At 35.1% G+C, this 27,664-nt stretch overlaps 2 protein-coding genes across 5 annotated transcripts; one reads left to right on the top strand and one right to left on the bottom strand.

The window, feature by feature from the left end:
* Positions 1-8,049: 8,049 nt before the first annotated feature.
* On the bottom strand, positions 8,050-10,591 carry arf6b (ADP-ribosylation factor 6b). Its single transcript, XM_059520737.1, has 2 exons — positions 10,453-10,591; positions 8,050-10,259 (listed from the first exon to the last, which is right to left on the bottom strand). Exon 2 carries the CDS (start codon positions 9,593-9,595, stop codon positions 9,068-9,070), a length of 528 nt encoding a protein of 175 aa, XP_059376720.1. The 5' UTR covers positions 9,596-10,259; positions 10,453-10,591; the 3' UTR covers positions 8,050-9,067.
* Positions 10,592-11,588: 997 nt separating this feature from the next.
* Positions 11,589-26,801, top strand: aspg (asparaginase homolog (S. cerevisiae)). Of its 4 annotated transcripts, none has more exons than XM_059520732.1 (18): positions 11,589-11,878; positions 16,395-16,524; positions 18,216-18,327; positions 18,681-18,806; positions 19,027-19,110; positions 19,254-19,380; positions 21,058-21,170; positions 21,267-21,452; positions 21,529-21,642; positions 22,103-22,222; positions 22,859-22,954; positions 23,221-23,384; positions 23,701-23,787; positions 24,092-24,191; positions 24,311-24,376; positions 25,060-25,083; positions 25,509-25,529; positions 25,883-26,801. In XM_059520732.1, the coding sequence occupies exons 1-18, from the start codon at positions 11,629-11,631 to the stop codon at positions 25,922-25,924; spliced, it is 1,962 nt and encodes a 653-aa protein (XP_059376715.1). In that variant the 5' UTR covers positions 11,589-11,628; the 3' UTR covers positions 25,925-26,801. The 4 variants fall into 4 exon arrangements, with proteins under 4 accessions (XP_059376715.1, XP_059376714.1, XP_059376716.1 ...); XM_059520731.1 differs by lacking the exon at positions 25,060-25,083 and adding an exon at positions 16,754-16,789; XM_059520733.1 differs by lacking the exons at positions 25,060-25,083; positions 25,509-25,529 and adding an exon at positions 16,754-16,789 and having other exon boundaries at positions 11,590-11,878.
* The last annotated feature ends 863 nt before the right edge of the window (positions 26,802-27,664 follow it).

Raw genomic sequence — 27,664 nt, 5'->3', positions numbered from 1 at the left:
ATAATAAAATAATAATTTCCCCAAAAATGAAACTTTGCTGAAAATGTACTCACCCTCAGGCCTTCCAAGAAGAAGACGATTTAGTTTTTTAATCGGAACAGATTTAGAGAAATGTATCATTACATCACTTTCTCACCAGTGGATCCTCTTCAGTGAATGGGTGCCGTCAGAATGTAAGTCCAAAAACCTGATAAAAACTTCACAATAATCCGCACAACTCCAGTACATCAGTTAATGTGATGTAAAGTGAAAAGCAGGGTTTGTATTAAGCAAATGTATAATTAAGATGATCTTAATCTCCATGCATTTCTACTGATCAAAATACACATACATGCTTTATACATAATATTGCTTTTAGTAAAAAAAAAGACTTGTCTGAATCAGACAAAAATATATGACTATTGAAGTTTTAAACAAATATGTTGTTAAATTTTGATGTGAGAGGACAACACAAATGGACTTTTTCACTGCAGGAAACATTATATTGGACTGCTATTTTGTTTGAAATTAAATTAAAGGCAGGGTAGGTAAAAAAATGTATAAAAAACTTTTTTTCCAAATTTGTTTAAACTTTATTTATATATCAATACATAATTAAAATGTAATTACTCTGAAAAAGAAAGTATAAAAATCGAGTGACTGTAGACCTCTCACGACTGTTTTAAAGACAGCTCATTATTTCCATTCACTCCACCCCCTCCCTTCTGGGCTCCTTCCAAAGCCTCTACTACGGCTCGCTAAGTAATGTTATGTTAGCTATATTACGCAGCTACGTGTGCTAATGACACATGCTTCATGAAAAAAATATGTATGATCAAAATACAAAAAGAAAGATTTACCTGTCCAGCAGAAATAAAGCCATCAAGGAGTCACTTTTCAGCCCCTTGAGTTCCCTCAGTTCTCGCCATCGCTGGAAAGCCACGCCGATATTAACTCGTGTTTTATTTCTTTGTTTATCCAAAGACTTTTTGTTCATTGCCTTTTCTTGTACTGTTACCGTCTTCCTTTTCTGGCCTGGTTTGCCTTCACTAACTGCATAGGCTGGTACTGTGAAATTTGCTTGCTGTTTCTCTGCCATTGTTTTGGTATTCCTAGGATCCGTGCCTGTTGAATTCCTCAAATCAAACGTGCACGCGCAAGTGGGCAGGTCATGTGTGGCAAAAGGGTGGTTGCCATGGTTGCGAGAGAGTGACAGTTGCCTAAGCCAATCCTATGTTTCGTCCCGAAATGGAAATAATGAGCTGTGTTTAATACAGATTAAACGGTCTAGAGTCACTCGATTTTTATACTCTTTTTATCAGAGTACTTACATTTTAATTAGGCATTGATATATATAGAAAGTTTAAACAAATTTGGAAGAAAGTTGTTTATACATGTATTACCTACCCTGCCTTTAATAAATTACTTGTGAATTATTGTGATGTTTTTATCAGCTGTTTGGACTCAAATTATGACAGCATCCATTCACTGCAGAGGATCCATTTTAATTTCTGGTCAATTCAATTAACTTTTTATAGGCACGGTTTGTAATTCTTTTTTTTTCTTTTCTTCTTTTTTTTTAATCATCTACCAGAATACTGTTTTGAATTATCTTCATTTGGGGGATTATTTAATCAGTATGATTAAAAAGTATACAATATAATTAATTTGATTAATTTTGACAGACGGTTTAATCTTATACTGAAAGTCATAACAGTACACTAACTGGGTGTGTACTGTAGGTTTTTTTTTATTATGATTATTTTGCACTGTGACTCATTAATGTTCTCATTTAGGGATTTACAGCTTAAATTAATGTTTTTTTCCATCTGCAGTTTGACCAACACATCACTGAAATGACATGTCCATAGGCGACATCACACTTATTAGGGGGAAATATGCTTTTTGTTTGAAGAACGAAGTGTAACTGATTGACAAGTTTACACTTCCAGTAGCCTTAAAAAATGTGGATACTTATATGCAGTGTATACAGCATATAAATGTTTTGTTATAAAATATCAAAACAAAACGCTGTTTATTTATTAAGAAGAAAAACATTTCACAACATGTTTGACAGGTCTCAATTAAACAGAAATGTATTTAGTTGTCAAATGTTGGTGGAACATGTTGCTCTGTCTAGACACCTGTGTGAACTTAAGGGGAAGTGACTTCCTCTAAAAATAACACTGAGATCATTTGTTTAAAAATAACTGCAAAATCATACATACAAGTGTGACCTAAACCTGCTATAATTTGTCTTGAGATTGAAATATTTCATAAGTGTGTATGAAATATCTATACCCATAGCAGGCTATATATATATATATATATTATATATATATATATATATATATATGAAAATCTATATATATATATATATATATATATATATATATAAAGATTTTCATGTGAGTGCTCTCGGTTATCGTGGACAGCAGTTTTCAGTGCACAGCATACAAAACAATAAATAATAAAATAATTCTCAGCTGGATACCGTTTTCTCCATTCATAATCCACAAACACTTGGCAGCAAAGGGCTCGAATTTCTCAAGGCCAAAACAAAATTGTATTCTAGACCAGCCAGTCAGAAGTTCTGCATCTGTAATGTCGGTGCAAAGAGTCAACTCCCTTCTCCCTTCCTGTCTGTGGCTTCTGTTTGAACTAAGCTTTTTGTGGATGACTTTTGGCATATATCAATGTCTATAAACTGGGTTATGTTTACATGGGTACCAGACTGGAATGTGCCAGTAAAGAATGCAGATTAAACATGGGCAGATCTTTTCTTTTTGAAAATTTCAGATGGTCTTTATGATAAATTCTCCCACTTTTTAAGCCCCAAGCTACATTTACACATCCTTTGCATCAATTTAATACCCCCAGTTTTCAACTGGCATGAAATATTCTGACATAAAAGGAAACGCGGGGGGCTTAAATGATTTCAGTGCTTGTCTTTGCATGTGGATTATTTTTTTTTAAAGGTCTGTAATTATGAGTTGTTAGACATGAAAGATCTAGCCCTTACTCCTCTTTCAAATCAGTAAAAGCTCAGTATGACTATGGCCTGCTATGGGTACAGATGGCTCCATTCAGTCTTCTGAACCACAACAGGAAGAGAGCTAACTATAAACCACTTCCTATGTCAAATGACGAGCAGTGGTATGTAGTGTTTATGAGGACTTGAGCAGGGCAAGACACTTACTGCTAAACTGTTAAAACAGATTGTGAAGCTATGTCAGCTTACAGATGATACAGTATATCTAATTATGTGACATGTCAAGTGATGCATCTAATCAGATTTATGAAGTGCATCTTAAGTAAAAGGTTTTGCATATATCCCCAAGCTTATCAGGATGAAAGGAAATATATAATACATGTGCACAACATAAAATATTTCAGCAAAACCTAAAAATAATCAAACCGAAATAATAAGCAAATGAATGAATGAACGAATCCTAAAACAAATAATAAATAAAGATATAAGATTAAAAAAAAGAACACAAAACAAAACTTGATTGAGTATTACAAAGAAACAATAACTTGGCTAAAAACAAAACAAACACAAAAAAATTAGTCTTACAAAAATCAAGAAATAAATAAAAACATGATGGAGTCTTTCAAAGAAACAAGAATTAAATAACAAAACAATAAACAAAACAAAGTATGGTCTTACAAAGAAACAAGAAATAAATAAAAATAGAAGAAAACAAAACATGGTCTTATATATAAAATATTAAAACACAAAACACAGCTTTATTGTGTCTTACAATTTAATATGAAATAAATTGTATTCAAAACAAAACAAACCACATGAATGGATCTTGACACTCTTAATATCACTACCATGATATTCTAGGTCTTTTCCAGGGTCTTGCTATGGTTTCTAACTTCCTATCAAAAGAGCTCACCCAAGTTTCTGTAAAATGGGAATTTAAGTAATCATGCACACAGCACAACACAGTCACAGTTAAAGTTATAGTTCAAATGATGGCATCTGACATAAACTGGGTAGACTCCAGATCAGCCCTCTCACCATAATGAAAGAGAAAGATCTGACTCAGGCATACTCATACTTTACAACAAGAGCCTCATAAGACTGTTGTCACAGGAACGAGAAACTCAAACAGGCCTTTGAATGAGTTTTGTCTGGTGTAGTGTAGAATGGGTGGGTCTGTGCTCTGCACATGGTTACACCCTTTTACCAGAGTGAGTTACAACTGAATGAAACGCCAACCGAATGACCTGACACACTTGAATCAGCGAGTTGACTCATATGTATTAACACATCATGTTTATAAAGACTGTAGACAGAGAGGTAGAAAAAATATGCAGGTATGCAATAGCTGTTTGTTTCAATGAAAGCCCAGCTTTAGATATTGGTTATGGGGTCTTAAAGGAATAGTTCACCCAAAAATGAAAATTCGGTCATTAATTCCTCACTCTCATATCATCCCAAACCTGTAAAACCTCTGTCCATCTTCAGAACACAAATTAAGATATTTTTGATCAAATCTGAGAGCTCTTTGACAGTGCATAAACAGCAACGTAACTGACACGTTCAAGACCCAGAAAGGTCGTAAGGTTATTGTTAAATTAGTTCATGTGGCATCAGTGGTTCAACCGTAATGTTTTGAAGCTATGAGAATACTTTTCGTCCGCAAACAAAAATAACTTTATTCAACAATTTCTTTAAAAACAATAAAATAAAAGAAAGGTTCTGTGTACATGCTGGGCTTGGTTTTAGGGAGTTAGCCTTCGAGGGTTTTAGGGGACTGTATCACAAAATACTCATTAGATTCCTGAGAGTTGAGTCTGTGCTATTATCGGTTCCCTGTGTCATCATTGCTAATACTGATCCTCGAGGTCAGCCTTTGACCTCTCCCACCATTTGCTTTTGCGTATCCAGTGTTATCTGAGAACATCTGCAGCTAAGGGTCAGAGTACACAGAATGTAAACACTGCACAGAGCCACTAACAGATCACTGTACTCAGCGCACATATGCCAGTTACACTTCTGTTTCTGTTCAAATAATAAGAACGTCAATTTTCATCATTGTTCTAATTTCCTGCTGTCAAAACAAAGATACAACATTTGCACATAGCCTTCTACAAAATATGACAGACTGTTTAGTGCCTTCATGAAATATTCAAATAAAATTTTTTGGAATATGTAAAAATAAAACAGTACCAGGATCCTTTGCATAACATACAAGCTTTGTAACTTCCCATGCAATCTAACAGCAATACAATAGGAGACATTTAATTTTGTTTGTTTGTTTGTTTTTGAGGGGAAGCAGGAAGTTAGCATCTCCCTGGCTTCTACATTATTTCAGGAATTTAACCGCAAAGCCATTCAAAAACCCACTGACGTCAGGACGAAGGAACCGTAACGCATTTCCAAATTGTGCCCTATAATATACATCATATTATTTTATTGGCCAAAAAAAAAATATAATAATAATTTGTTATAAAAATACCTTATACAAACATTATGTAAAAAAATTATAATATCAGGAGCACAACTGTTTCACTCGGATGCAGAGCAATGGTTAAATTATAAAATAAATACAAATTCTATATGCCAATTAAGTATTCTGTTAAAGGGATAGTTCACCCAAAAATGGAAATTCTGTCATCATTTACTCACCCTCATGTTGTTCCAAACCTGTTTAAGTTGCTTTCTTATGTTGAACATAAAATAAGATATTTTGAAAATTGTGTAATTTGAGTAATTGGTGAATGAATTTTCATTTTTGGGTGAACTATCCCTTTAAATTTTGCAGTTACCAAACCTGTCCTACAGAAACTATCATGCAGCAGCCTACAGTCAAGCTGTGCAAACAATCATATTTACTCATACTTATTGCGAGATTAGTGTGTTAGATTGCTTGATAATATTATCTAGAGGGACACACAATTATGAATTATAAACCGAATGTTATCATGTGCTTTTCAGGAACATTTTACTTCCAGTCTAATAACCCATGTCATAAAACTTGAAACTCAGACTTTATCTATACTAATTAACAGATTGTTAAACAAAAAACACACCCCTATTCAACCCCCACCCACCCAGTTATTAGGTTCTTCTTACCCTCTCATTTAATTATGCCAGAATTAGCAATAGTGATAGTCATATTTTCTAAATATCTTATGTCCCACAGAAGAAAGTCCCACAGGTTTGGAAGGACATGAGGGTGGGTGAACAATATATGACTGTATATTTTATTTTCAAAGGTACAAGCTGTGCATAAGAATAGAAAATGTGTCTGAGTCCATACTTATGTGAAATAAGTCTATTTAAAAGAATAATCAAGGTCACATGGGCTGCACACGTGTTCTGAGGTGTGCATTTTGTGTCTCCTTACACATACAAGAGGAGTCTATTAATAGCATGCGTGTCATTAGCTGAACACCATCATCAGCAGAGCCACATGGGCACCACCCAAACTCCTACAATAGTCAGGCCTGACATCACTGACCACTTCCCTTTTAGATATCACAATGAAACTAGCTCTGCACTAAAAGTTCCTGAGCAGGCAAACACACGCACTAAGAATGTGATGAAAAACTGCTGATATGAAAATAAAGTAGAAACCGTTGTTACTGAATATATATATATATATATATTTTTTTTTTTTCAGGAGGGACACATGTAATTGATAAAAATCTCTTTAAATAAAATGCTTTCTATGGAGAAAGAAAAAAGAAGAAGTGTGAATCACATTTTCCATAAAGCTGCTCAACTGGGGTAATGGCTGCTGAAAATTCGGCTTTGCCATCACTGGAATAAATTACATGTTAAAATAATGGTTATAAATATTTAGTTTTTAAAGCATTTTGATCAGTTAAACCCTTTGTGAGAACGAGACTTCTTTCAAAAGCATATATATATATAAATATAAAAAAGAAGTAATTAATGAGATCATTCACACTTGTGACCTGCAGAGTTATTCATAAACTCATATGCGGCAAACTACATACCAAATAAGAAAGATAAGAAGCAGACCTAAAACATGGTGTGTGTGAAAATCACCTGCTTTGTAAATCAAACAGTTCTGACCTTGTAAATATGACACGCTAAAGTTTTTATTATGGTTTAACAGCAGGTCTCAACAAGTTGGCAGTAGCTGCTTGATCCCTCAAAACTGATTACAATCTGAAAATCTGTATCCACTCCTTTATTACCAGTACAGTTTTTCTCACATTAAAAGGAAGTGCAACAAAACTTCAGTAAAAAAATTGAGAAAAAAACCCCAAGAAACAACCGTCAATATGTCAGCAGTCAAGCTCATTTCCGGCAATGTGAGAGGCCGATGTGAGCCTTGTGGCTAAGACTGATTTGAATACTGGCATGTGAAGCAGAAGAAACAGCCTAGTGGTTTAACAATCATTTAAGATGGCAAGCAAAGCAACAAGTGAGCACAGCACTTGTTATTAACAGCTGTGTCAGCAGGAGCAGCATTTGTGCAGTCCAGCGCCGGCCGCCCATTACTCTTCTCTGTGTGCAACAGTTTCGCAGCTGTGCTGCCTTTAGAGAGCAAGGGGGGAGACATCCTGTTTTTACAGTGGGATTTGCTAGGGGGTGTAGAGCCAGCCTGCAAAACAGCACAGTCCTGACACAGCTTATTTTGGGAGATTAAACTAAAAGGTTCATATAACAAATATTTGCGTTAAGATGTAAAGGAGGATCTAAGAGTTACTGCACTGTGACGTTGTTCTCTAGGCTTTCAGAAATGTAAAATGTGCCAGTTCACACATGTTAGAAAGGTGTCTGCAGTCCTGTGTGTGAACACATGAAGAGGTCAAACTTTAAACCCAACACACATTCTTTAGAATCTTATCTGCTATGGATTCCAAAGTGCTTTTAGTCCCAGGAAAATATTGTGCATATAGGAAAAGATTTTCCATGCACACTACCTAGAACAAAACAAAAAAGAAATAGAGGAATTTTAAAGCTGCGCTTAATTCATTTTCCATCTGACTTAGGTTTGGCTCGGTAAGTGACGGTGGAAACTCCAGTGCATCGATAGGCATCAAAGACAGCATGAATTAGTCAGAACAAGAATGAACTAAGAGCGTTAAAATGACTAAGTTTAATTTGAAGTTACAATTACATAGCTGTTTCTGTACATGTTTCTCAAAATGATTAAAGAAAAGAGAGGAATTGAACAGAATGAAACATTTCTCTCCAAAATGACAAATCCAGTCCACTCTACCGCAAGCACTACACTTGAAATGCAAGAACGTAACAATCCCACATTTTAGAGACACATGAGTGTAAGTCAAAGACAACCTGGTCAATGCAATGAGCCTAAATGGTAAAAGGTCTACAAAAGGCATCCCCCTCAATGTATAAATGAAGTCACTTTAACGTTTAAGCTTGTTTTGGGCTACAATGCGATGCAGAAAAAAAAAATAAAAAAAAAAGTGGTTTTTCAAGCTTACGAGAACAAGACATCATTCGGTTCAACTATGCTGTGTGAATATAAGTTATGTCTGTGGTAAGTCCACCTTCAGCGATTAGACTTTTGCATAAAATGTTCCATGGACTCATTTACATGTTGATTATCATTGGATGTCAGTGATATCATAAATATGGCACGGTTTAAAACCTGTTACATCACACAGCTACCTACAATTAGTATGCTACAACCTCCTCAGCAACACTGTGCTTTGCTACAGTGGATGCCTGGACAGTTTTGATACATCTCGGTATAAAACGCCTTTAACACACTATTGGACCATTTGCTGGGACAAACTCTGATATCTCCACGAAAGAAACTGAAGGAGAGAAGACAAATATAGAAAAATCTACAAATCAAAGAAAAAATATAATAATAAAATTGAGAATCTTCATTCAGGAATGCTTTATCATGTTAAGCAATAGTCCAAGATGAGTGACACGGGTATGCCACAGTATACAGGAAACTAAAAGCAAGCCAAATCATTACGTGGTTTCAAAGAGGGCCGTTTGAAAAACCAAAAATGAATGTTAACTCTTAAATCAAAACAGCACGAATATTCAGTGGAGGGTGTGATCTTTCCCCGTACTGAGTTTATTTGTCCTAAACAGTCAGTGCCAGTGTCATTAAGACTTGTAGTTAGATGTTAACCATGTTAAGCCTTCGTACAGTCCGTCACCGGTGGTTGCACACGACGGCTGCACGTACCAATTCCTGTCCCGGATGCGTGTCAGTCCCAGCTTCTCCTGGATCTCGTGTGGCTTCATGGCGTCCGGCAGGTCTTGCTTGTTGGCGAAAATCAAAATGATGGCGTCCCGCATCTCGCGGTCGTTGATGATGCGGTGGAGTTCTTGCCTGGCTTCATCGATGCGATCTCTATCCGCACAATCCACCACAAAAATTAACCCTTGCGTGCCCGTGTAGTAGTGTCGCCAGAGGGGACGGATCTTATCTTGTCCGCCCACGTCCCACACGTTGAACTTGACGTTTTTGTAGGTGACCGTCTCCACGTTGAAACCGACGGTCGGGATAGTGGTCACAGACTGGCCGAGTTTCAACTTATAAAGGATGGTGGTTTTTCCAGCAGCATCCAGTCCGAGCATCAATATTCTCATCTCTTTGTTACCAAATATCTTTGACAGCATCTTCCCCATCTTGTATATTGTTCATAAATGGTTACTTCCCACCAAAAAGAAAAAAAAAAGTTTGATATGGTAAAGGTTTGAAACGTGAAATAAAATCACTACTTCTTTAAGATTTTGTCTGCGGAATGTCAGATTTGGAAGTCAACGGAACACGTGTATAACGTTATCAGGAAACTGGGCGCAAAGTCACAATGAATTAAGTGTAGTTCCAGCCAATACTGGTCATTGGTTGCTGATTAAACGACGGTAAAGTTAACCTTACTGAAAACTTTCAGTAGAAGTGAAAAGGTCAACACTTGATTTGCTGAGCTTTTGCTTCGGTTCTATGGTGGGGCCGGTTTGAAAAACGCCACCCTCGATAATAATCCACAGAAAGGCGACAAATGCAGCGATTTTTTTCGGTGCTTTTCCTTTCCTGCGTGTCTGGTAAATTCTGTGAGGCCTCTTTAAGAGCCTGCGGTCTATCAAGACTTCCTCTTGGCGTGTGAATGTCCGTCTCGGGGGCTCTTTCACGTCCTTCCCCCAAAATGTAACCGGATAGCAGCTGAAGTCGTTCAGAGCCTCGGCGGAAACGCGTTCATTCGGCCGGCCGGTGTGTCTGTCATCTGGTCCGTCTGAAGCGGAGCCGCGTCGATTTCAACCGTCCCGAATTCGAATTGCTTCTCACGTGCCCCTGAGAGACAAGAGATGCTGAGAGGGTGTGCCAGAAGAAGACCAACTTAGCCTGCTAGCTTAGCCGGCCGAACAACCAACAGAAAATTCCCACCACACACTTTTTACACATATTTTCGACAGGTTATGTAACATATAACCACTAACGAGTTCTGCCCATTCGTTTTAGAGCGATTAAATGCATGTTTAGTTACCTGTGGAGGCCCACCATTCTCTAGCAGTCTCAACCCCGGTGTTCACTCCTAAAACCAGCCGAGTTCAGTCAGTGTGGAACTGACTACGTCAACGCGAACGAGCGGAAATGGCAGTTGCAGCCCGATTTTCATAATAAAGGTATTGGCAAACGTCATTAACTGTTCGACTTTATTTTTAAAACATACATTTAAAATACACATTTATTATTCTATATTACACAGACATAGAACACGGGGCAGTCGCGACAGTATTAGTTGTTCCTGTACTATCAGCAATAAAAACACAGAACAAATCTAAGTACAAAAGTGAATAAAAAAAAATCTCAACTTATAAATTATAACATGGATGTTATCACTTGAGAAAAAAAACAGTGCTCATGAAAGGCTTGATAACGGGATAGTTCGCCCAAAAGTGAAAATTCTGTCACTATTTGACATCACTGAATCATCAGTGAATTGACTTTTGCAGAAAAATGACTCTGTTATTGTCCTCTTGCATTAATGGCAAACCTTTTTTTCTGTTGAAACTGTAAAAAGCTGCTCTGGCACAATCAGTATTGTATAAAACACTATATAAATAAAGGTGCCTTAAATTGACTGTTTCCTAACCCCCATGTTGTTACAAAACTGTATGACTTTATTTATTTTGTGGAACACAACAGAATATATTATAAATAAATAAATAGCCTAGGTGTCTATAACTGACTTGTAAAGACATTCACTTGTCACCACCTGCTGGAGTAACAATGTACCAGCGTACAATGCAATCAGCATAAGTCGTCACATCTATCAATCCATCTAATGAACAGTCTTGGAAATACAACAGCAGCACACTTTTATGGTTACAACAAATAAGAGTTTAATATTATCTTTATGTGTATATGGTCAAGGCCAGAACCTACAAGAATTATATTGGTTATTCAAGAATGAATTTCAGCTACAATTGATGGCCTGGCAAGTCTAAGTTATAGAAAATAAAAGTTATTATTAGTATTATTAGTTATTATTAGTATTACTTCAATTAAGTGAGCTAAGAACGACACTTTTTATCTCAAATGTCACAATAAGTTGATTTGTACGCGTCCAGCATCTGTAGCATTATCAGTGTTTAAATCAAGGCGCTGTCTCTTTAAGAAACTGCGTCGCTCGGTTTGGGGAACGCTGCTCGAGTCCGATATGGCGGAATGGAAACACACTACGGCGCCTCCGTCTTCAGCAAGCATGACCTCTCTGGGTCGAGCGCTTTCCCGCAGCAGATTAAGTCAGCCTGAAGGGTTTCAGTCGCAGAAAAACCGGAGCGCCGCGGGACAGACTCGCAGGAGGTACTCCAACAGTTCAGAGTCACCTGATATCAGCCCAAATGTCGAGGCGAGGGTCCTGGTCATAAACACCGGCGGAACCATTGGAATGATGTATCATAATAACGGTAAACCGTATCAGCATCGCTCACACACCTGACTGCACGAGGGTCACATATGTACGACTATACTGAACGACAGACACGTTTATGGGATTATTTGATGATATCACTCACACACATCCATATGTCTGTGTAAAATTAATGAAATCTAAGGATAAATCTAAAGTTGTCCCAAATGTATTTGGACATGCTAAAATTAAAATTTATGTGCGATAAATATCGTTCCAAGTGAAAATAAATAAATAAACAAAATAAAATAGCGGCACTTTTTAACTAATAGATAAAATATGTAACGTATGTTATATTTTTATATTTTTATCTATTCGTTAAAAAGTGCCGCTATTTTTTATTGCAATCTTTTAAACAATAAACATAGAAAGACCAAAAAATGTAATCAGGTAAATATACCTTTTATGCATTCTAAATCAAATGATAGATTTAAGACTTTAAAATAATTGACAAATTTTTGCTTTGTTATTTCTCATTTCTCTAGGCTTTGAGTGCCTAGAAAAGCGCTATATAAATGTAATGAATTATTATTATTATTATTATTATTATTTCTCTTAATGTATACAAGTAGAGACCTATTTCTATTTTAAAATGAGTAAAATTAGGATTTTCCATGCTAGTTTGCATGAAAGAATTGACCATACCCAATTAGTTAGTTCACAATATGCCACATTTTTAATTTAACATTATAACTATATATATATATATATATATATATATATATATATATATATATATATATATATATATATTCATCGTTTCATTTTTGTATTTTTATTACAATATGCATTTATTTATTTACAATTATCTTTTTTTCTGTTTACATAAGTAATATTAAATAGTCTGTTAGATTGTTTGCTTATTTTCAAGTCAAATCTTAAATTACAGTAGTTAGGTGTAAACAATTAAAATTTTAAAACACAAAATTGTCATTAACCAGTTATACAGTAAATTGGATGCATTTTTTGGGGTAACTTCATCTTTATATTGCTAATGTCAGTCTAGTAATTTGAATTTTTAACTAACCTGTTAAAAAGTGCTGCTACTTTTTGTTTTTGTAGATTTTTTAAGTGTAATCTTTTAAACGATAAACATAGAAAGATAGAATATCAGTTACATCACTTCAAATATTAGGATGACATGTGGCCAAGTATGGTGACCCATACTCAGAATTATTGCTCTGCATTTAACCCATCCTAAGTGCACACACACAGCAGTGAACACACACACACACACCCGGAGCAGTGGCCAGCCTTTTATGCTGCGGCACCCGGGGAGCAGTTGCGGGTTCGATGCCTTGCTCAAGGGCACCTAAGTCATGGTATTGAAGGTGGGAGAGAGCACTGTACATACACTGCCCCCACCTACAATCCCTGATGGCACAAGACTCGAACCCACAACCTTTGCTTTCTCTGCTGTGGAGTCAAGACATTTGCAAATATGATTAAAAGATGAATATGCTACAAAACTACAGAATGTCACGTTTTATTATTAGGTCTTTCGACACATACATGTTTTACCAAATAAAAAGGACAGTACTTTTAGAGTTCATCCCACTGTTTGATGTGAGCATAAGTATTGGAGCAGTTGAATTAAAGGCAGATGTAAAAAATTAAAAGCTAATATTTAGTTGCAGATCCTTTGCATGCAATCAGAGCAGTGAGTCTGCAACCCATACCATCACCAGACTCTTGGTTTTATGCTTTGAAATGCTTTTCTCCAGCCTTTAATGCAGCCATTTCCAACTGTTGCTTGTTTTGGTGGAGTTTCTGTCTTTAGTCTCCTCTTCAGCTGCTGAAATTAATGTTCAATCGGATTTAAATCTGGAGATTGATTTGGGCAATCTAAGACTTCTTCGCTCTGATAAAGTCCTTGACGAAACTGGCAGGGTGTTATGGGTCATTGTCCTGATCCAATATGAAGTGCTTTCTAATGAGTTTGGTAGCATTTCTTGAATATTGGTAGCCAAGATGATTTTGTACCCTTCCAAATTCATTCTGCTACTGCCATCATACATTATGTCATCATTCAAATGAAGAGGTCCTGTTCTAGAGACAGCCATGCATGCCCATGCCATGACACCACCTCCACCAAGCTTTACAGATGAGGATGTACTGTAGGCTTAGGATCATTTGCAGTTCTCCTTTTTCTCCACACTTTTGCTTTCCAATCACTTAGATAAAGGTTAATCTTTGTCTCATCGGTCCATCAACTCAGTTCCAAAACTCTACTGGCTCACATTTGTGAAGAATCTTGCCTTTATATTTTTGGTGCTGGTCAGAGGTTTGCATCTTGCAGTGTAGCTTCTGTAAATCTGTGTCACATTCTCCTGTGGACTGTAGATTGACAGAGCATCACCCCAGCTTTCTGGAGGTTCTTGGTGATTTTACAGACATGTATTTTAGGGTTCATTTTCACAGCTTTTATGATTTGTCTGTCATCAACGACTGTTGTTTTTTTTCAGCCGATCAGGTTGTCGTTGGTTGCTGATATCGCCGGTAGTTTCCAAACTCTTGATTTCTCCATGCCCTTTGTTTTTCCTTTTAGTTCTAATTGACTTCCTCTCTTCTTTTAGCATCCAAATTGCTTGCTTTTCTTTCAGAGTTGGCTTCCTCATCTTCATCCTGGTTTGCGTGTGTCATCGTCAAATGCAAGACTCAGAATGCAGAAGCAATGGATATAACTGATAAGACACATTCCTGCTTTTAATATCTGAATAATTAATGCAACAGGACACAGCTGGACACTTAGAAACACCTGCGACTGTTCCAATACTTATGCTCTCATCAGATAGGGAGATGAAACTCTAAAAGTGCTGATCTTCTTAGCTGGTAAAACATCCTTGTGTTGAATCACCCAATAATAAAATGGCATTCTGTAGTTTTGTCTCATATTCCTCTTTTTAATCATATTTACAGATTTCTTGACTCCACAGCAAACAGAACAATTTTGTCTTTACTGTTCCAATACTTATGGAGGGAACTGTGTGTATATATATATATATATATATATATATATATATATATATATATATATATATATATATATATATATATAAATCACACCAAAATAATTTAGTTTAAATGCAACCATAAAATAAAAAGTGCTACTTTTTTGTCTTAATTTTGAAATGATTTATATTAACTATATATTTTTTATGTATTATTTATTTATTTACAAATAATTTTGTGAAAAAGTACATTAATTTATCTCACAATAACTGCCACTTGGTCATACATAAATAATTTTTTTCTGTTTGCGTAAGTAAGATGTGATCTGAAGTCTGTTCGATTATTTCAAATCTAAATAAAAACTAAAAGAACAGTACAGTTAGATGTAAATGATTAAAATTTTACATTGTGTGCTAAAACATGATTTGTCATTAACCTGTTATACAGTAAAATGGATTAATTGTTTTGGTAACATCATCTTTACATTGCTAATGTCAGTCTAGTAATTTTAATGGTTTTCAAAGAATATCAAAGAATATAATTTAATGAATTTCAAGTATGACTTGTCCAGTCCAGTTTCAACATTTTTGTTTTGAGAGCAAAGAGGTTGCAAGTTTTTAATTGTAATAAACCCAAATTGCAGCTGTACATTAATGGATGTACATAAGAAGCCGGAACACATCTTGTATATCCCAAATAAGGAATTGCACAGCTGAAAGTCTGTATAATGCACTTGATTATATAACGTAATAAATGGGAATGAGAAGAGTCCTTCAAGCGTGGTTTTGTTTACAGTATTCAAACCGAGTTGGTCTGAAAAGGATGCTGATCGTGTTTTATGACTTTATTAGTAATTAATTTGATTAGAATGTCCAAAATATTTGCCTTCTGTAAATAGTAGTACATCTTTCCCGACCCTGGGCTTTTGTATCATTTCTTGCACAATACTTCTTGAATAGGTTAACAAACTTAGTTCTTTATATATAAAAAGAAGCTTATCTTAAACAAACGCTGATTTAAAAAAAAAGATAGCACTTTTAAAGAATTTGCAAGGTCAAACAAAAAAACATTCAGCTCTGCTAAACTGTTTATGAAAGTTCAAGGACAGAATCCACATTACATAATACAATAAACTGAATTTTCCCACCCAAAATAAAACAGTCCATGGTTATAATAAACCATTTAAAAAAAAATAAAAAATCAATTTCCAGCATAAATAACTATTTTGATTAACTTAACATAGTATAAAATAGTAATATAGTAATGTCTGTGATTCAAGAAAGTTTTTTTATACTGCCCAATAATAGGGAATATCAAAATGTGCAAAATGATACAGTATAGTATATACAATATTAAATATTCAGGATGGTATCATTTTGGCTTCGCTGCTTAATTCTATTCAAAAGAACCTGAGGGTTTCAAACATGACATGTATGACATTGTATATGGTGCATTTGTTATCAGATGTTTTTTTGTTGATAACATTTTTACTGACACTTTTTTAATTCTTTATTCTAAAAATAATTCTTTATTTTTACAGATTTTTACTTCTGTGTTTGCAGTTCTTTCTCCAGAACCTAATGCTCTCGTTGAAACTCTACGCAAACTCCCTATTCTGCATGATGAGCAGTACGCACAACAGACCAGACTGTATGAGTACTACAAGCCTCCGGAGAACACACTGGTGCTGTCGTAAGTTCCCACACCTCACAAAAATACATAATCAGGTTAGAAGTTTGTGGAGGTGTTGTCCTATTCATAGATCCAGTATTTAGCTATTTTATACAGCTATTTTAATTATAAATATAATTATAATATTAAAAAAAAGAATATTTCTGTCTTGTAGGATGCTGTTTAATTTTTATTATTTTTTCACATCTGATAATATTATAAACCATACAAATGTGTGTTATTTTAACAGGAAGTCCACTCATTCAGCTGATCATCTGTTTCATGGGTGCTGTAGTACTTTTAGCATAATGTTTGCCCTTGTGGGATGTATATGTCCTTGCACATGTTTTCATGATTTGTGTTCTAAATTTGCTAGTTAGCTCAGTGGTTATGGCTATACAGTAATGTTTAAGCTATGAGAATGGCAGATGAAATCTGATCAATGAGAGGTTAAACTGTGTTTCTTCTTGACAACTTCATCTCATGCATTCACTGGTGTAATTTACTGTGGCATTATCTAAAGCCTGTTTACACCATGTCTGATGACTAAAGGCCTAAAATGAATAATTATATAAAGTTATTATACTGTAATGCAGAGTCTTTATAATATAATACATTTGTATTAAATTAATATCAATTTAAAATTAATTTATTGCAATAAATATTTCTTAAGTCAACCTTTTAAAATTATTCACACCAAGCGGAACATGACTAAAGGTTGCAGTGCTAACATTGTAACATAAAAAGTAACCAATTTTTTCATGTTTTATTTGAAATCTGGTCTTTGAACAATTGTAATATAGCATGGTTTTTATGCCTAAGAATTACAATAAACTTTCCACAATAAATGTTGTTCCACGGGTTATATGTGTAACGTTATTACAACCTTATATTGTATATAAACAATTTAATTTGAAATGCTGTATATATACCAGCCTATATTTTACATTATTGTTGATTAAAGATATCTAATAATATCTCGGTAATAGAAAGGAGCAGTCAAGTCAGTATTATGTTTGGTGCCTTAGTTTTGTATTCTGGACATTAAAGGTGTGTGATTTTTGCTTTTTGCTTTTGATTTGCAAATATAATGTATGCTGTACTAGCTATATGTTATGGTTGGGTTGTGCACCTGAGAGTGTGTTAGAGATGCGCCAATGCAAAATTTGCATGCCAAACCCAATATCCAGTTACTTCTACAAATCTCTATTAGTATACGATCTATTACGCTTCTAGCTCATCAGTGCACCTTCAAGGGTGGCCCAATTTAACAGCCACAGGAATATGTATGTGAATTTTAGATAAGCTGCCCATTGTTAATGAAGGCAGGTCATGCTAATCTGTTCACTCTCAGTTCCTAAAAGTGGAAAATCGCCCAGGGCTCCCTTCTTTATTACAGTAAGACCATGAGCCGCCCCTAGAGCGATGAGCAAAGTCTGAAGTCTGCTGCTTCATAATATTTACTCATCCATTGATGCACAAATGGTTTTTGCTTTAACTACAGGAGACGCCCCTGAATCAGTCAAACTTTCGCTATCAATAAATAATCAACTTTTTTTGTTTTAGTTGATCTAGCTTAACTAACCCATGTTTGCCTTTGCTGGTTTAAAAAAGGAGTTTTGCTTTACTTTGAGACCTTGTTGTCAGTGTTTGGTGTCTTTCACAATAAACATTACAATTTTGATGCTTTTTAAAACCATTTTCCACTCCAGACTGTCCAAACAGAACAAGAGGATTGTATATACAGTTTTAGAGTACTCTCCCCTCCTCGACTCCTGCAATATGACCACAGATGACTGGGCCACTATTGGAAAAGACATTGAGGTGCTCCATTTTTAACCATCTTTATGTTTTAAAATTTGTTGTGTGAAACTTTGGACCTTTGATTGTATTATACAACTATTGCACTTTGATCGGGTCACTCCCATTGGTGCACATATTTGTTTATTTATTATTTTTTTTTCCATAGCCCTGAGTTGGACAAGACTGAATGTAATGACTTATAAACAGAACTGATCATGATTCGTTTTTTGATTCTGGTATTTTATTTTATTTTTACAAAAGGGGAACTTTTTTCAAATTGTAATTGTTGATAATCTTCAAATTTCTTGCATATAGTTCTGTGAACAGATTGTCAGTTGGTAATTTCAACTTTTTTTTCTCTCTGATGTTGACAGAAACACTATGAGCTATATGATGGTTTTGTCATCCTGCACGGCACAGACACAATGGCTTACACCGCCTCTGCCTTATCCTTCATGTGTGAGAACCTGGGAAAGCCTGTCGTCCTCACTGGCTCACAGGTAACACAATTTGAAGGGATAGTTCACCCATAAGCCATTTACTCACCCTTGTGTTTTTTTTCCAGACCCATATGATTTCCTTTCTTTCATGGAACACAAATTAAGGATTTTAAAGAAAAGTCTTAGACTAATTTTAGAACTACATTTAAACTTGTGGCCATGAAAAAAAAGAATAATGCTGACTTCAACAATAGCTTCACAACCATCTTGTATATGGCAGGTGCCCATCTATGAGATGAGGAATGATGGGAGGGACAACCTCTTGGGGGCACTGTTGATAGCAGGACAGTTTGTCATCCCAGAAGTGAGTTTTTTTTTGGTTTTCCGTACAAAGATAAGATACCAAAACATATTTGTTTTTTTAAGATGCTTATTTTGGAGCATGTTAACTTCTTATAAAGAAATGATTGTAAAGCCGTTTGAGTGAATTGCTTGCTGTCTTCACAGGTTTGCCTCTATTTTCATCATAAGCTGTACAGGGGCAACCGTGTCACCAAAGTGGATGCTGGAAGTTTTAACGCATTTACCTCACCGAATCTACCGCCATTAGCCAATGCTGAAGTCGACATTAAAAGTGATAACAGTTCTGCCAACATAAAACGTCTTAGTCCAGTTTGAGTCTATTACATTAAAAGATTAGTTTACCCCCAACTATGAAAATTTGGTATATTATTTTGATGCCTTTTACTGCTTTTTTTCAGTGCTTTTACTCACTAGTTTCTCTTTACTATGCAGTTATAATGAGGCTTTCAAGATTCAAAAAGGACTCCATTAACACCATTAAAGTCTCTTAAAGGCATAGTTCACCCAAAAATAAAAATTCTGTCATTCATTACTCAGCCTCGTGTCGTTCCACACCTGTAAGACGGAACACAAAATAAGATATTTTTTATGAAATCTGAAAGCTCTCTGATCCTCAATAGACAGTTAGGATCCTTACATGATCAAGGCTCAGAAACGTAGCAAGGAGATCGATAAAATAATCCATGTGACATCAGTAGTTTAACAGTAATTTTACAAAGCTAAGAGAATACTTTTTGTGCATGAAGAAAACAAAAATAACGACTTTATTCAACAATTAATCTCCTCCGTGTCACATTATAGTGCCATTTTGAAGAGTATCACATACGTAAACAACGTTTGCTGTTCTGTGTCAGCAGCACCGTACACGGATATGCTGTTTACATAGTTTATACTTTGGTCTCAATGTAAACAGCGTATTTGCATACATACGTTGCATACATTGTTTATGTATGTGATACTCTCCAAAATGGCAAAAAAGGGAGACAAATTGTTGTATAAAGTCATTATTTCTGTTTTCTTTGCGCACAAGAAATGTTCTCGTAGCGTCGTAAAATTATGGTGGATCCACTGATGTCACATGGACTATTTTAATGATGTCCTTGCTTCATTTCTGATGGTGTAAGGATCCTTGCTATCTATGGAGGGTCAGAGACCCCTCGGAATTCATCAAAAATATCTTAATTTGTGTTCTGGAGATGAACAAAGGCCTTCTAGGTTTGCAACGACATGAGGGTGAGTAATTAGTGAGGGAATTTTCATTTTTGAGTGAACTAACCCTTTAAAAGTGGTCTATGTGACTTATGCTGTATTGTATAATCACTTAAATTTCTGTTGCTTTCTTCAGAAAGTTAACATGATTTCAGATTTATTTATTTATTTGTAGTTTTTTAGAAGCATGAACGCTTATTTGCATGGTTTGGAACATCTCTGTTCAACTTGTTAATGATGTATACAATTATTCACAAACATGAGGAGTAAAAATGTTAAATGAAATTTACATTTGGCTTAAAACTGCAAAAAAATCACCACTGGATAGCTGACAAATGTATTAATTAAATTTATGTGAATGTCTAAGGGAAAATGTATGTTTTAAGTCATCTTTCTTAATTTCTTTCTTTTTTTGTTTTACTTTTTTAATATATTTTTGCTGTTCATTTCGATAATCTTGTGGTGTGTCGAATTAATTAAAAAGTACAAATATTCCATGTTGTCTTACAATTAGTATTATACTGCATAAATAGCAACTGCATAAATATTATATAAAAACTGCACATGCAATAACAAAACATACTTTTTATTTAAATAAAAACAGACATTTTTAATTGTGTAGATTGTCATATTGTCAGATGCTGTTTGAAATTTCATGCCAGCTCACTTATTATTATTTATGCTTTTTTCAGACCTGTTGTTTTAAGTATTCTGCTTTTATTTATTTTTTTCTACTTAGTTAACTGGGATACTGTGTGGCGAGCCAATACAACCTCAAAGTTCACTGTCAACACACAAATGAACCGTAATGTGGGTCTCCTGCGACTCTTCCCAGGGATCACTGCTGATACAGTAAGGCCATGTGATAACGTCTGCCTTTATTTGCCACATATTATCGACAAATCTCTTCATCCCATGTGTTCATTATCATATATACTCTCCCATCAGGTGAGGGCCTTCTTGCAGCCTCCTATGGACGGGATCGTACTGGAGACGTACGGCAGCGGTAACGCTCCTGACAACCGTGCTGACCTTCTGGATGAGATCCGTAAAGCCACACAGAGAGGAGTCATCATGATCAACTGCACCCAGTGCCTCAGGGGCTCGGTCACAACCTCATACGCCACTGGCCAGGTATGGGTGTTTGCTTGAGAAAGGCCTCATGTGGGCGTATTCCAGGAGTGTGTAATCCTTTAATATTCCCTCTCAGGCTCTGAGTGATGCCGGTTTGGTCGCTGGGTGTGATATGACCCCGGAAGCTGCTCTTTCAAAACTCTCTTATGTGCTGGCCAAACAAAACCTCAGTATAGAAGAGAAGAAAAAGGTATGCAAAAATGTCTATTAAAATCATACCGAAACCACATTTGACATATGAGAGGAAAAAACGTAAAATCGAATTCACACGTTTTTAAAGATATGTTTAAAAGTTGTCATGCAGTGTAACCAATTAAATGTAAACAAGTAAACACATTTAATTAATTAATTAATTAATGGGAGAGTCACACCAATTGACAGATTACAATCTGAACTAATTTGGCCTTGTCATAGAAAGGTCAATATTTTTAGATCCTGATATTTTATATTGTTGTTTTTGCATGTTGGTTATAGCACATGATCTTTTTTCAAATATTAATAAGCAGTAAGGCAGTTTTGTTGTTAATAATACTACTACTACTAATTAGATTCTCCCAACTTCTTAATAAGCTTTTCTTTTGAAGACCTGCAAGACAGCTGTACTTGTTTTAAATGAAAACTGTTATTTTTATTTATTTTTTTAATATAAGATGCTGAGCCGAAATCTGCGTGGTGAGATGATAGCTGACCTGGGCGGAGCAAAGCTTTCTCTCAGTGACAGTCGATTTATTCAGGTCATCGCCAAGTCCCTCAGCATTAGCTGTAAAGAGGTAATGTAACCTGCACTTTCCCATTTTCTAACAGTGCTTTGCATTTCAATCACTCAGGTGCAGGGGTGTGCGATATTGACAAAATCATACAATTTTTGGGGGGGGGGTTGTTAATAATAATTTGATGATGTTTTGCTGAGTGTGTTTTTGTGCTGGTAACTTGGCTGTTTCGGCCTGTCGTGGACATCTGATTCCTAAAAATATTTAGAAATATTCTTTATATTCTGTGCAGTTATAAGCAGTAGTGACATAAATTAACTTTTACATTTAAATTGATCTCCAGGGACATTTTTACTTTATAATGGGATTTATTTTCGTATCTAGATGTATGTATGGTCTTACATTCATTCTATGTCAAATTCTTTTATTTATTCAAGAAAGATGTGTAATTTTGATACACTGTAAATAAAGTGTAAACAGTAATGATGATTTGTGCATATTGTGCACTGTAACCACATTAGCATAATGTTAGTAATTAGGGTGGTGAAACTATGGTGAATGTTTGCAGATGATTCATGATTTATTCATAGTGAATTCCCATCCTAAGAGTTTGTATAGCTCTGCATGGTAGAATCATAATAAGAAGCAGAGGTTGTGATCACCTGTAATATTAATGTATAATATTGATGTTGACAGGAGCTTGAAGCCATACGAGATGCACTTACGCCCACTCTGGTGTGTGTTGCTTCTAAGATCGGAGACATTGAGGCTTTAGATGCCATTAGAGAAATGGTAAGACACTGATACCTGTTCAAATCATCCTCAGAACTTAGACATCATAGTTCATTTGCAGGTATTATTTAGAAAATATTGTTTTATTTTCAAAGTCTGAAACACCTAATATGCTGCTGCTGATACGTTAAACCATGCTTTTATAGGTTATGCAGGTTTAAGTCTGAATATATTAAAAGTGATCTAGAGCATTCACACAAGGTTTGCACTACCAAATGTAGTCCAGCGAAACACGATACAGACGATGACTAATGTCTTCTATATAGGGTACTGACTTGAGCATGGCAGATTATGATGGTCGCACTCCCCTCCACATCGCTGCGTGTGAGGGCCATCTGAAAGTGGTGGAGTATCTGCTGGGTAAAGGGGCCACCGTCTATGCCAGGGATCGCTTTGGAGATACACCTCTTCGCAATGCTGTGCGCTTCAGGTAAGACTGATTTTAGTGGCCAAATGCTTTTTGAGACCAGCAGAAGTAATTACCATAAGTCTTCAAGATGAACTAGACTGGTGGTTTATAAGTGACACAAAAATTCTGTTTTCGCAGGGTTGTAGACAGCAAAAAATAAATAAACTTTCTTAAATGCAACTTAGCATATCATTATTCATGTTTAGGATAGCATTTGCTTACCTTCCATTCCAGAACAGTATGAATTACTTTCTTCCTTCAAACACAATTGATGAACTCCAAGGTAAAGTCAGTTAAGATGTATGTGACTGTATATGAAACCTTTCTACGTCTGTAGGCATAAGGAGGTTGTGAAACTGCTCAGGAAGACTGGAGCTCATTTTTCCCGGGAGGAAATGGAAGATGCTGGAACAGAGTTGTGCAGGTCTCATTTACATTCATACATTTCTTCTCAGTCCTTCTTTTTCTTTTTCTTATTTCTGTTCTGGACTTGTGGGCACAGAAATTTGATTGCACAAGTGTTAATTATTATTATTATTATTATTATTATTATTATACACTTAGAGTGGTTTTCCAAATGATGAATTAATATATAGTTCAACAAAATCTTTATTATTATTATTATTTTTGTATATAATTTAAAAATGATGAACAGTTCTGTGTATTGAACACATACCAGAACTGTGTTGGTGATTACCCATTTAGAGCTTCTGCTGTGTGTCTTACAGTCTTGCGGCGAGTGGCGACTTAGAAGGATTGGAGATTTGGCAGTTAGCTGGGGTTGATATGACCATGTGCAGTTATGATGGACAGACGCCCATTGAAGTTGTGAGTTTGTAGGGATGTGAATGAAATAAATAATTTTACCAAACATTTAATGAATGAACTTGCAAGACATTTTGATGCAGTGTTCCATTGGCTACAAATATTTATGTTGTTCTCTTCAGGCAAGAGCCTCTGGATGTGAGGAGGCTGTTGAGTTTTTAAGACGGGCTACTCTGTACCAGACACAGGTAAGGAACATAAAGTAACTAACACACACACACACACACACACACAATACTTTCATTTATAAGGATGTTATATTATGATATTATCTTTTAATTGATGCTAAGACCACAAATTCAAAACCATTTGAATTTTTGGAATTGAATGGTTTATTTTAAAGGTGCTGTTTTGGACTCTACTAAAGCATAAAAATACAACAATCTGTTTGCAGACATTTCAGAAACATGCTAAGTTAACATATTTATTTATCTGAAAAACTATGCTACAGTCATTTATTCTCCTTTGAAAACCCTTTCCAATATTTTGCATTTGGGCTGCAATACCTAGTTCAACCACTCGGTGTCAATCCTACATACAGCACCTTTAGATGGTGCTGTGGTATGTCATGAATTTTTGAAAAATTGCATGTATTCCATCAAAGCTGCATGCATAAAGAATATGCTGTTTGAAATATTAATTTGTTTATAAAGCAAGTGCATTACTTAAGTTATGAACTGTAAAGCATTGTATATGCCTACCTTTCCACAGACTGATACATTTTAAGTATCAGATTAATAAATTATATTTATCAGGTAGACTAATAAATATTACATATTAAGTATTCTGAACATAAACATGAAGGGATTTTAGAATAACTAAGCTTTTTTTTATATAATTGATCTGTTTGCTGATAATCTTAACTTTTCAGCATCAGACAGATGAGGGTAATGAGGTAAAAACAGTTTAAGTCATTTCATTCATCAAAATAAAAAAATAAATACATCTGTCATTTCATTTCATGTGGAACAAATCTCTCTATGTATACACACACACACACACACACTCAGTATATACTGATTTAAAAATGTGCATGCTTCAGAGTGATGTAGAAGTGCTTGTCTCATTGGAAAGGTTGAGAGTCAATCTTTCACAGAAAAACAATACAGGTTTTGGCATACAGAAATGAATAGCTTGAAAAGCATCTTTCATTACCTTTAGTGAGTAAGTGGTCTTGTATTGTAAAACATTCATTGCTGTGATGAAGACTCGTAAGTGCATGTGCTCATGTTTAGTCTTTGTGGCATGATTGGTGTGTAAGTGACGTTGCCAAAGATCAACAGTCAAGTTAACAAAAAATCCCTGGTCTTTTTCTTGCAGCCAGTATTTGAGGAGGATGAGGTAAATTGTGTATTAAGCTGGATAGCATTCAGCACACAGGTGCAGTCGTAGTTTACACTGAGCTGTTCTGTGCTGTGATTGGACCATGTTAGACCATTTTTATGTTCATAAATTAGCAAAAACGTAACTTGATTGGGCATAAGCTGATGCATTAATATTTCACATGTGGAGACATTGGTCTGGACAGAACAGAGAATACTGTTGAGAACTGCTTTAATGTGTTCTTAAAAAGAAAGTTGTTAAACTGTTAAATACTGTGACTGCAATCTGCACTTTGCAAATTTATTTTATTTTTTCCACATTTAAAGTGTGAATGTGTGCTTATATTACATTAATCTCTGTCTGCTCTCTAGAATGGCGAGTGTTTCAAGTTTACCGCTTGTCCAAGATCCTGAGGAGGCCGTCCTGCTAGCTGTCACTTCCAGTTTTTACCTGACCTATTGCAGATTTTCCTTACTTGGACAAACATCTTCTTAAAACATAAAAAGCACAAGCCATACCTTTTAAGCCCGTCCCTCTAAAACAGTAAACAATCAGTTCTGAATGTATCGTGATGATGAACAATCATAACACAATCATGCACACTATTTATGTACAAGCACATTATTCAGTATTATTCATTATTCATGTACAAGCATGTATTACAGTACAAGGCACTGTAAATGCTGATGTCAAACAAATATGTCAAACAATATGATATGCTCTTATTTGAATATGATATATTTATTGTTTAGATTTAGAATGAATTTAGACATTTGAAGCTGTCAGGACTACTGGCTTTTGTCTTCATTCAGTGTTCTTAATGTGTTCACATGTATCAGATTCAATATCACCTAAATCAGAAAAATCAGTGAGGAGGAAGGATACATAATGTATTATACAGAGAAGCAAAACAAAACAAGTTTGATGGTTCAAAAATGATATATGTTAAACAAAAAAAAAACAGTTGCCCTCCTGAGTAACTGTCAAAAACAATGCGTTTATAATCCAAAATTTAGTGGATCATCAGTGTTTTCTTGTTTAATTTTGTTTGTCTGTATTTCAGTGTTTCGCATCCATACGTATTCATGGTTGAATTTGAGATCACCTCCAAAAAATTTTTTTAATTTTTTTTTTTTTTTTTTTATTGTTACGTTTTTAATTGTTGTAGCAATAAAAATATGAAAGCATATGTTTATGATGTTGAATCATGCAAATCAACAGATGCCTGTACTGTCTTCCTGGAGTGTCACTGTGACATTAAAAGGCAATAAATATGTTTTGTTGCAAAAATGTAAAGTACATTTCTTGACCCTTCTGTTTATCATAGAATCCAGGTAAACAAGCAAATAAATAAAAATATAAAATGTTTTCCACAAAATTATTTATCTATTTTCAATATTGATGAATAAATGTTTCGTGAGTACTAAATCAGCATTCAAATGATTTCTAATTATAATTATGCTTTTCAGATTTGCAATTACAGGAATAAATTACGTTTTCAAAATATGTTAAAATAGAAAACGGTTATATTAATTGTATTATTATTTTACAATTTTTCTGTTTTTACTGCATTCGAATTTAGCATGTAAGTAGTAGAAATTAACATTAAAGTAATACGAACAGTAATGAATTATTAATATACGGTATGTTTATAGACTGAAAATAAATTAATAATTGATGTAAAAATTTAACCTAATGCTTTACTAATTAACAATTGTAACAAGTTACGTTATATTAATGTAACAGAGTTTTGAAGAATGGCCACAGATGACTGTCTAAAGTGCTAAAGAAAGACCACTGATCAAATGACTAACAATCAAAGGTGATTTATTTTGTGAATGACGTGTCAAACAACACACTGTTAAGCAAAAACAACATAATTTGCTGTCTCTCTCTGCCTCATTCATACCCATAGCAACATTGTTTGGTAAATGATACTTTGTCATTTAAACACATTGTTTGTTTTCCTATGGCACCTTTACACTTAAATGATCACGAGAATATATTTGGGATCATCTGAGGGGATGCTGCTTTGAACAGTTGGGCCTTGTGTGTGTGTGTGTGTGTGTGTGTGTGTGTGTTGGGCTGCTTTGGCTCCTGCTGTTCTATTGATTCACTGAACAAGGCCCGGGCAGCACCCTCCTCAATGTCGT

The sequence above is a fragment of the Carassius carassius genome, chromosome 32, assembly GCF_963082965.1.
Source record: "Carassius carassius chromosome 32, fCarCar2.1, whole genome shotgun sequence".
NCBI lineage: Eukaryota > Metazoa > Chordata > Actinopteri > Cypriniformes > Cyprinidae > Carassius > Carassius carassius.
The sequence above is the reverse complement of the archived record's forward strand: the minus strand, read 5'-3'. Positions and strand labels throughout refer to the sequence as shown.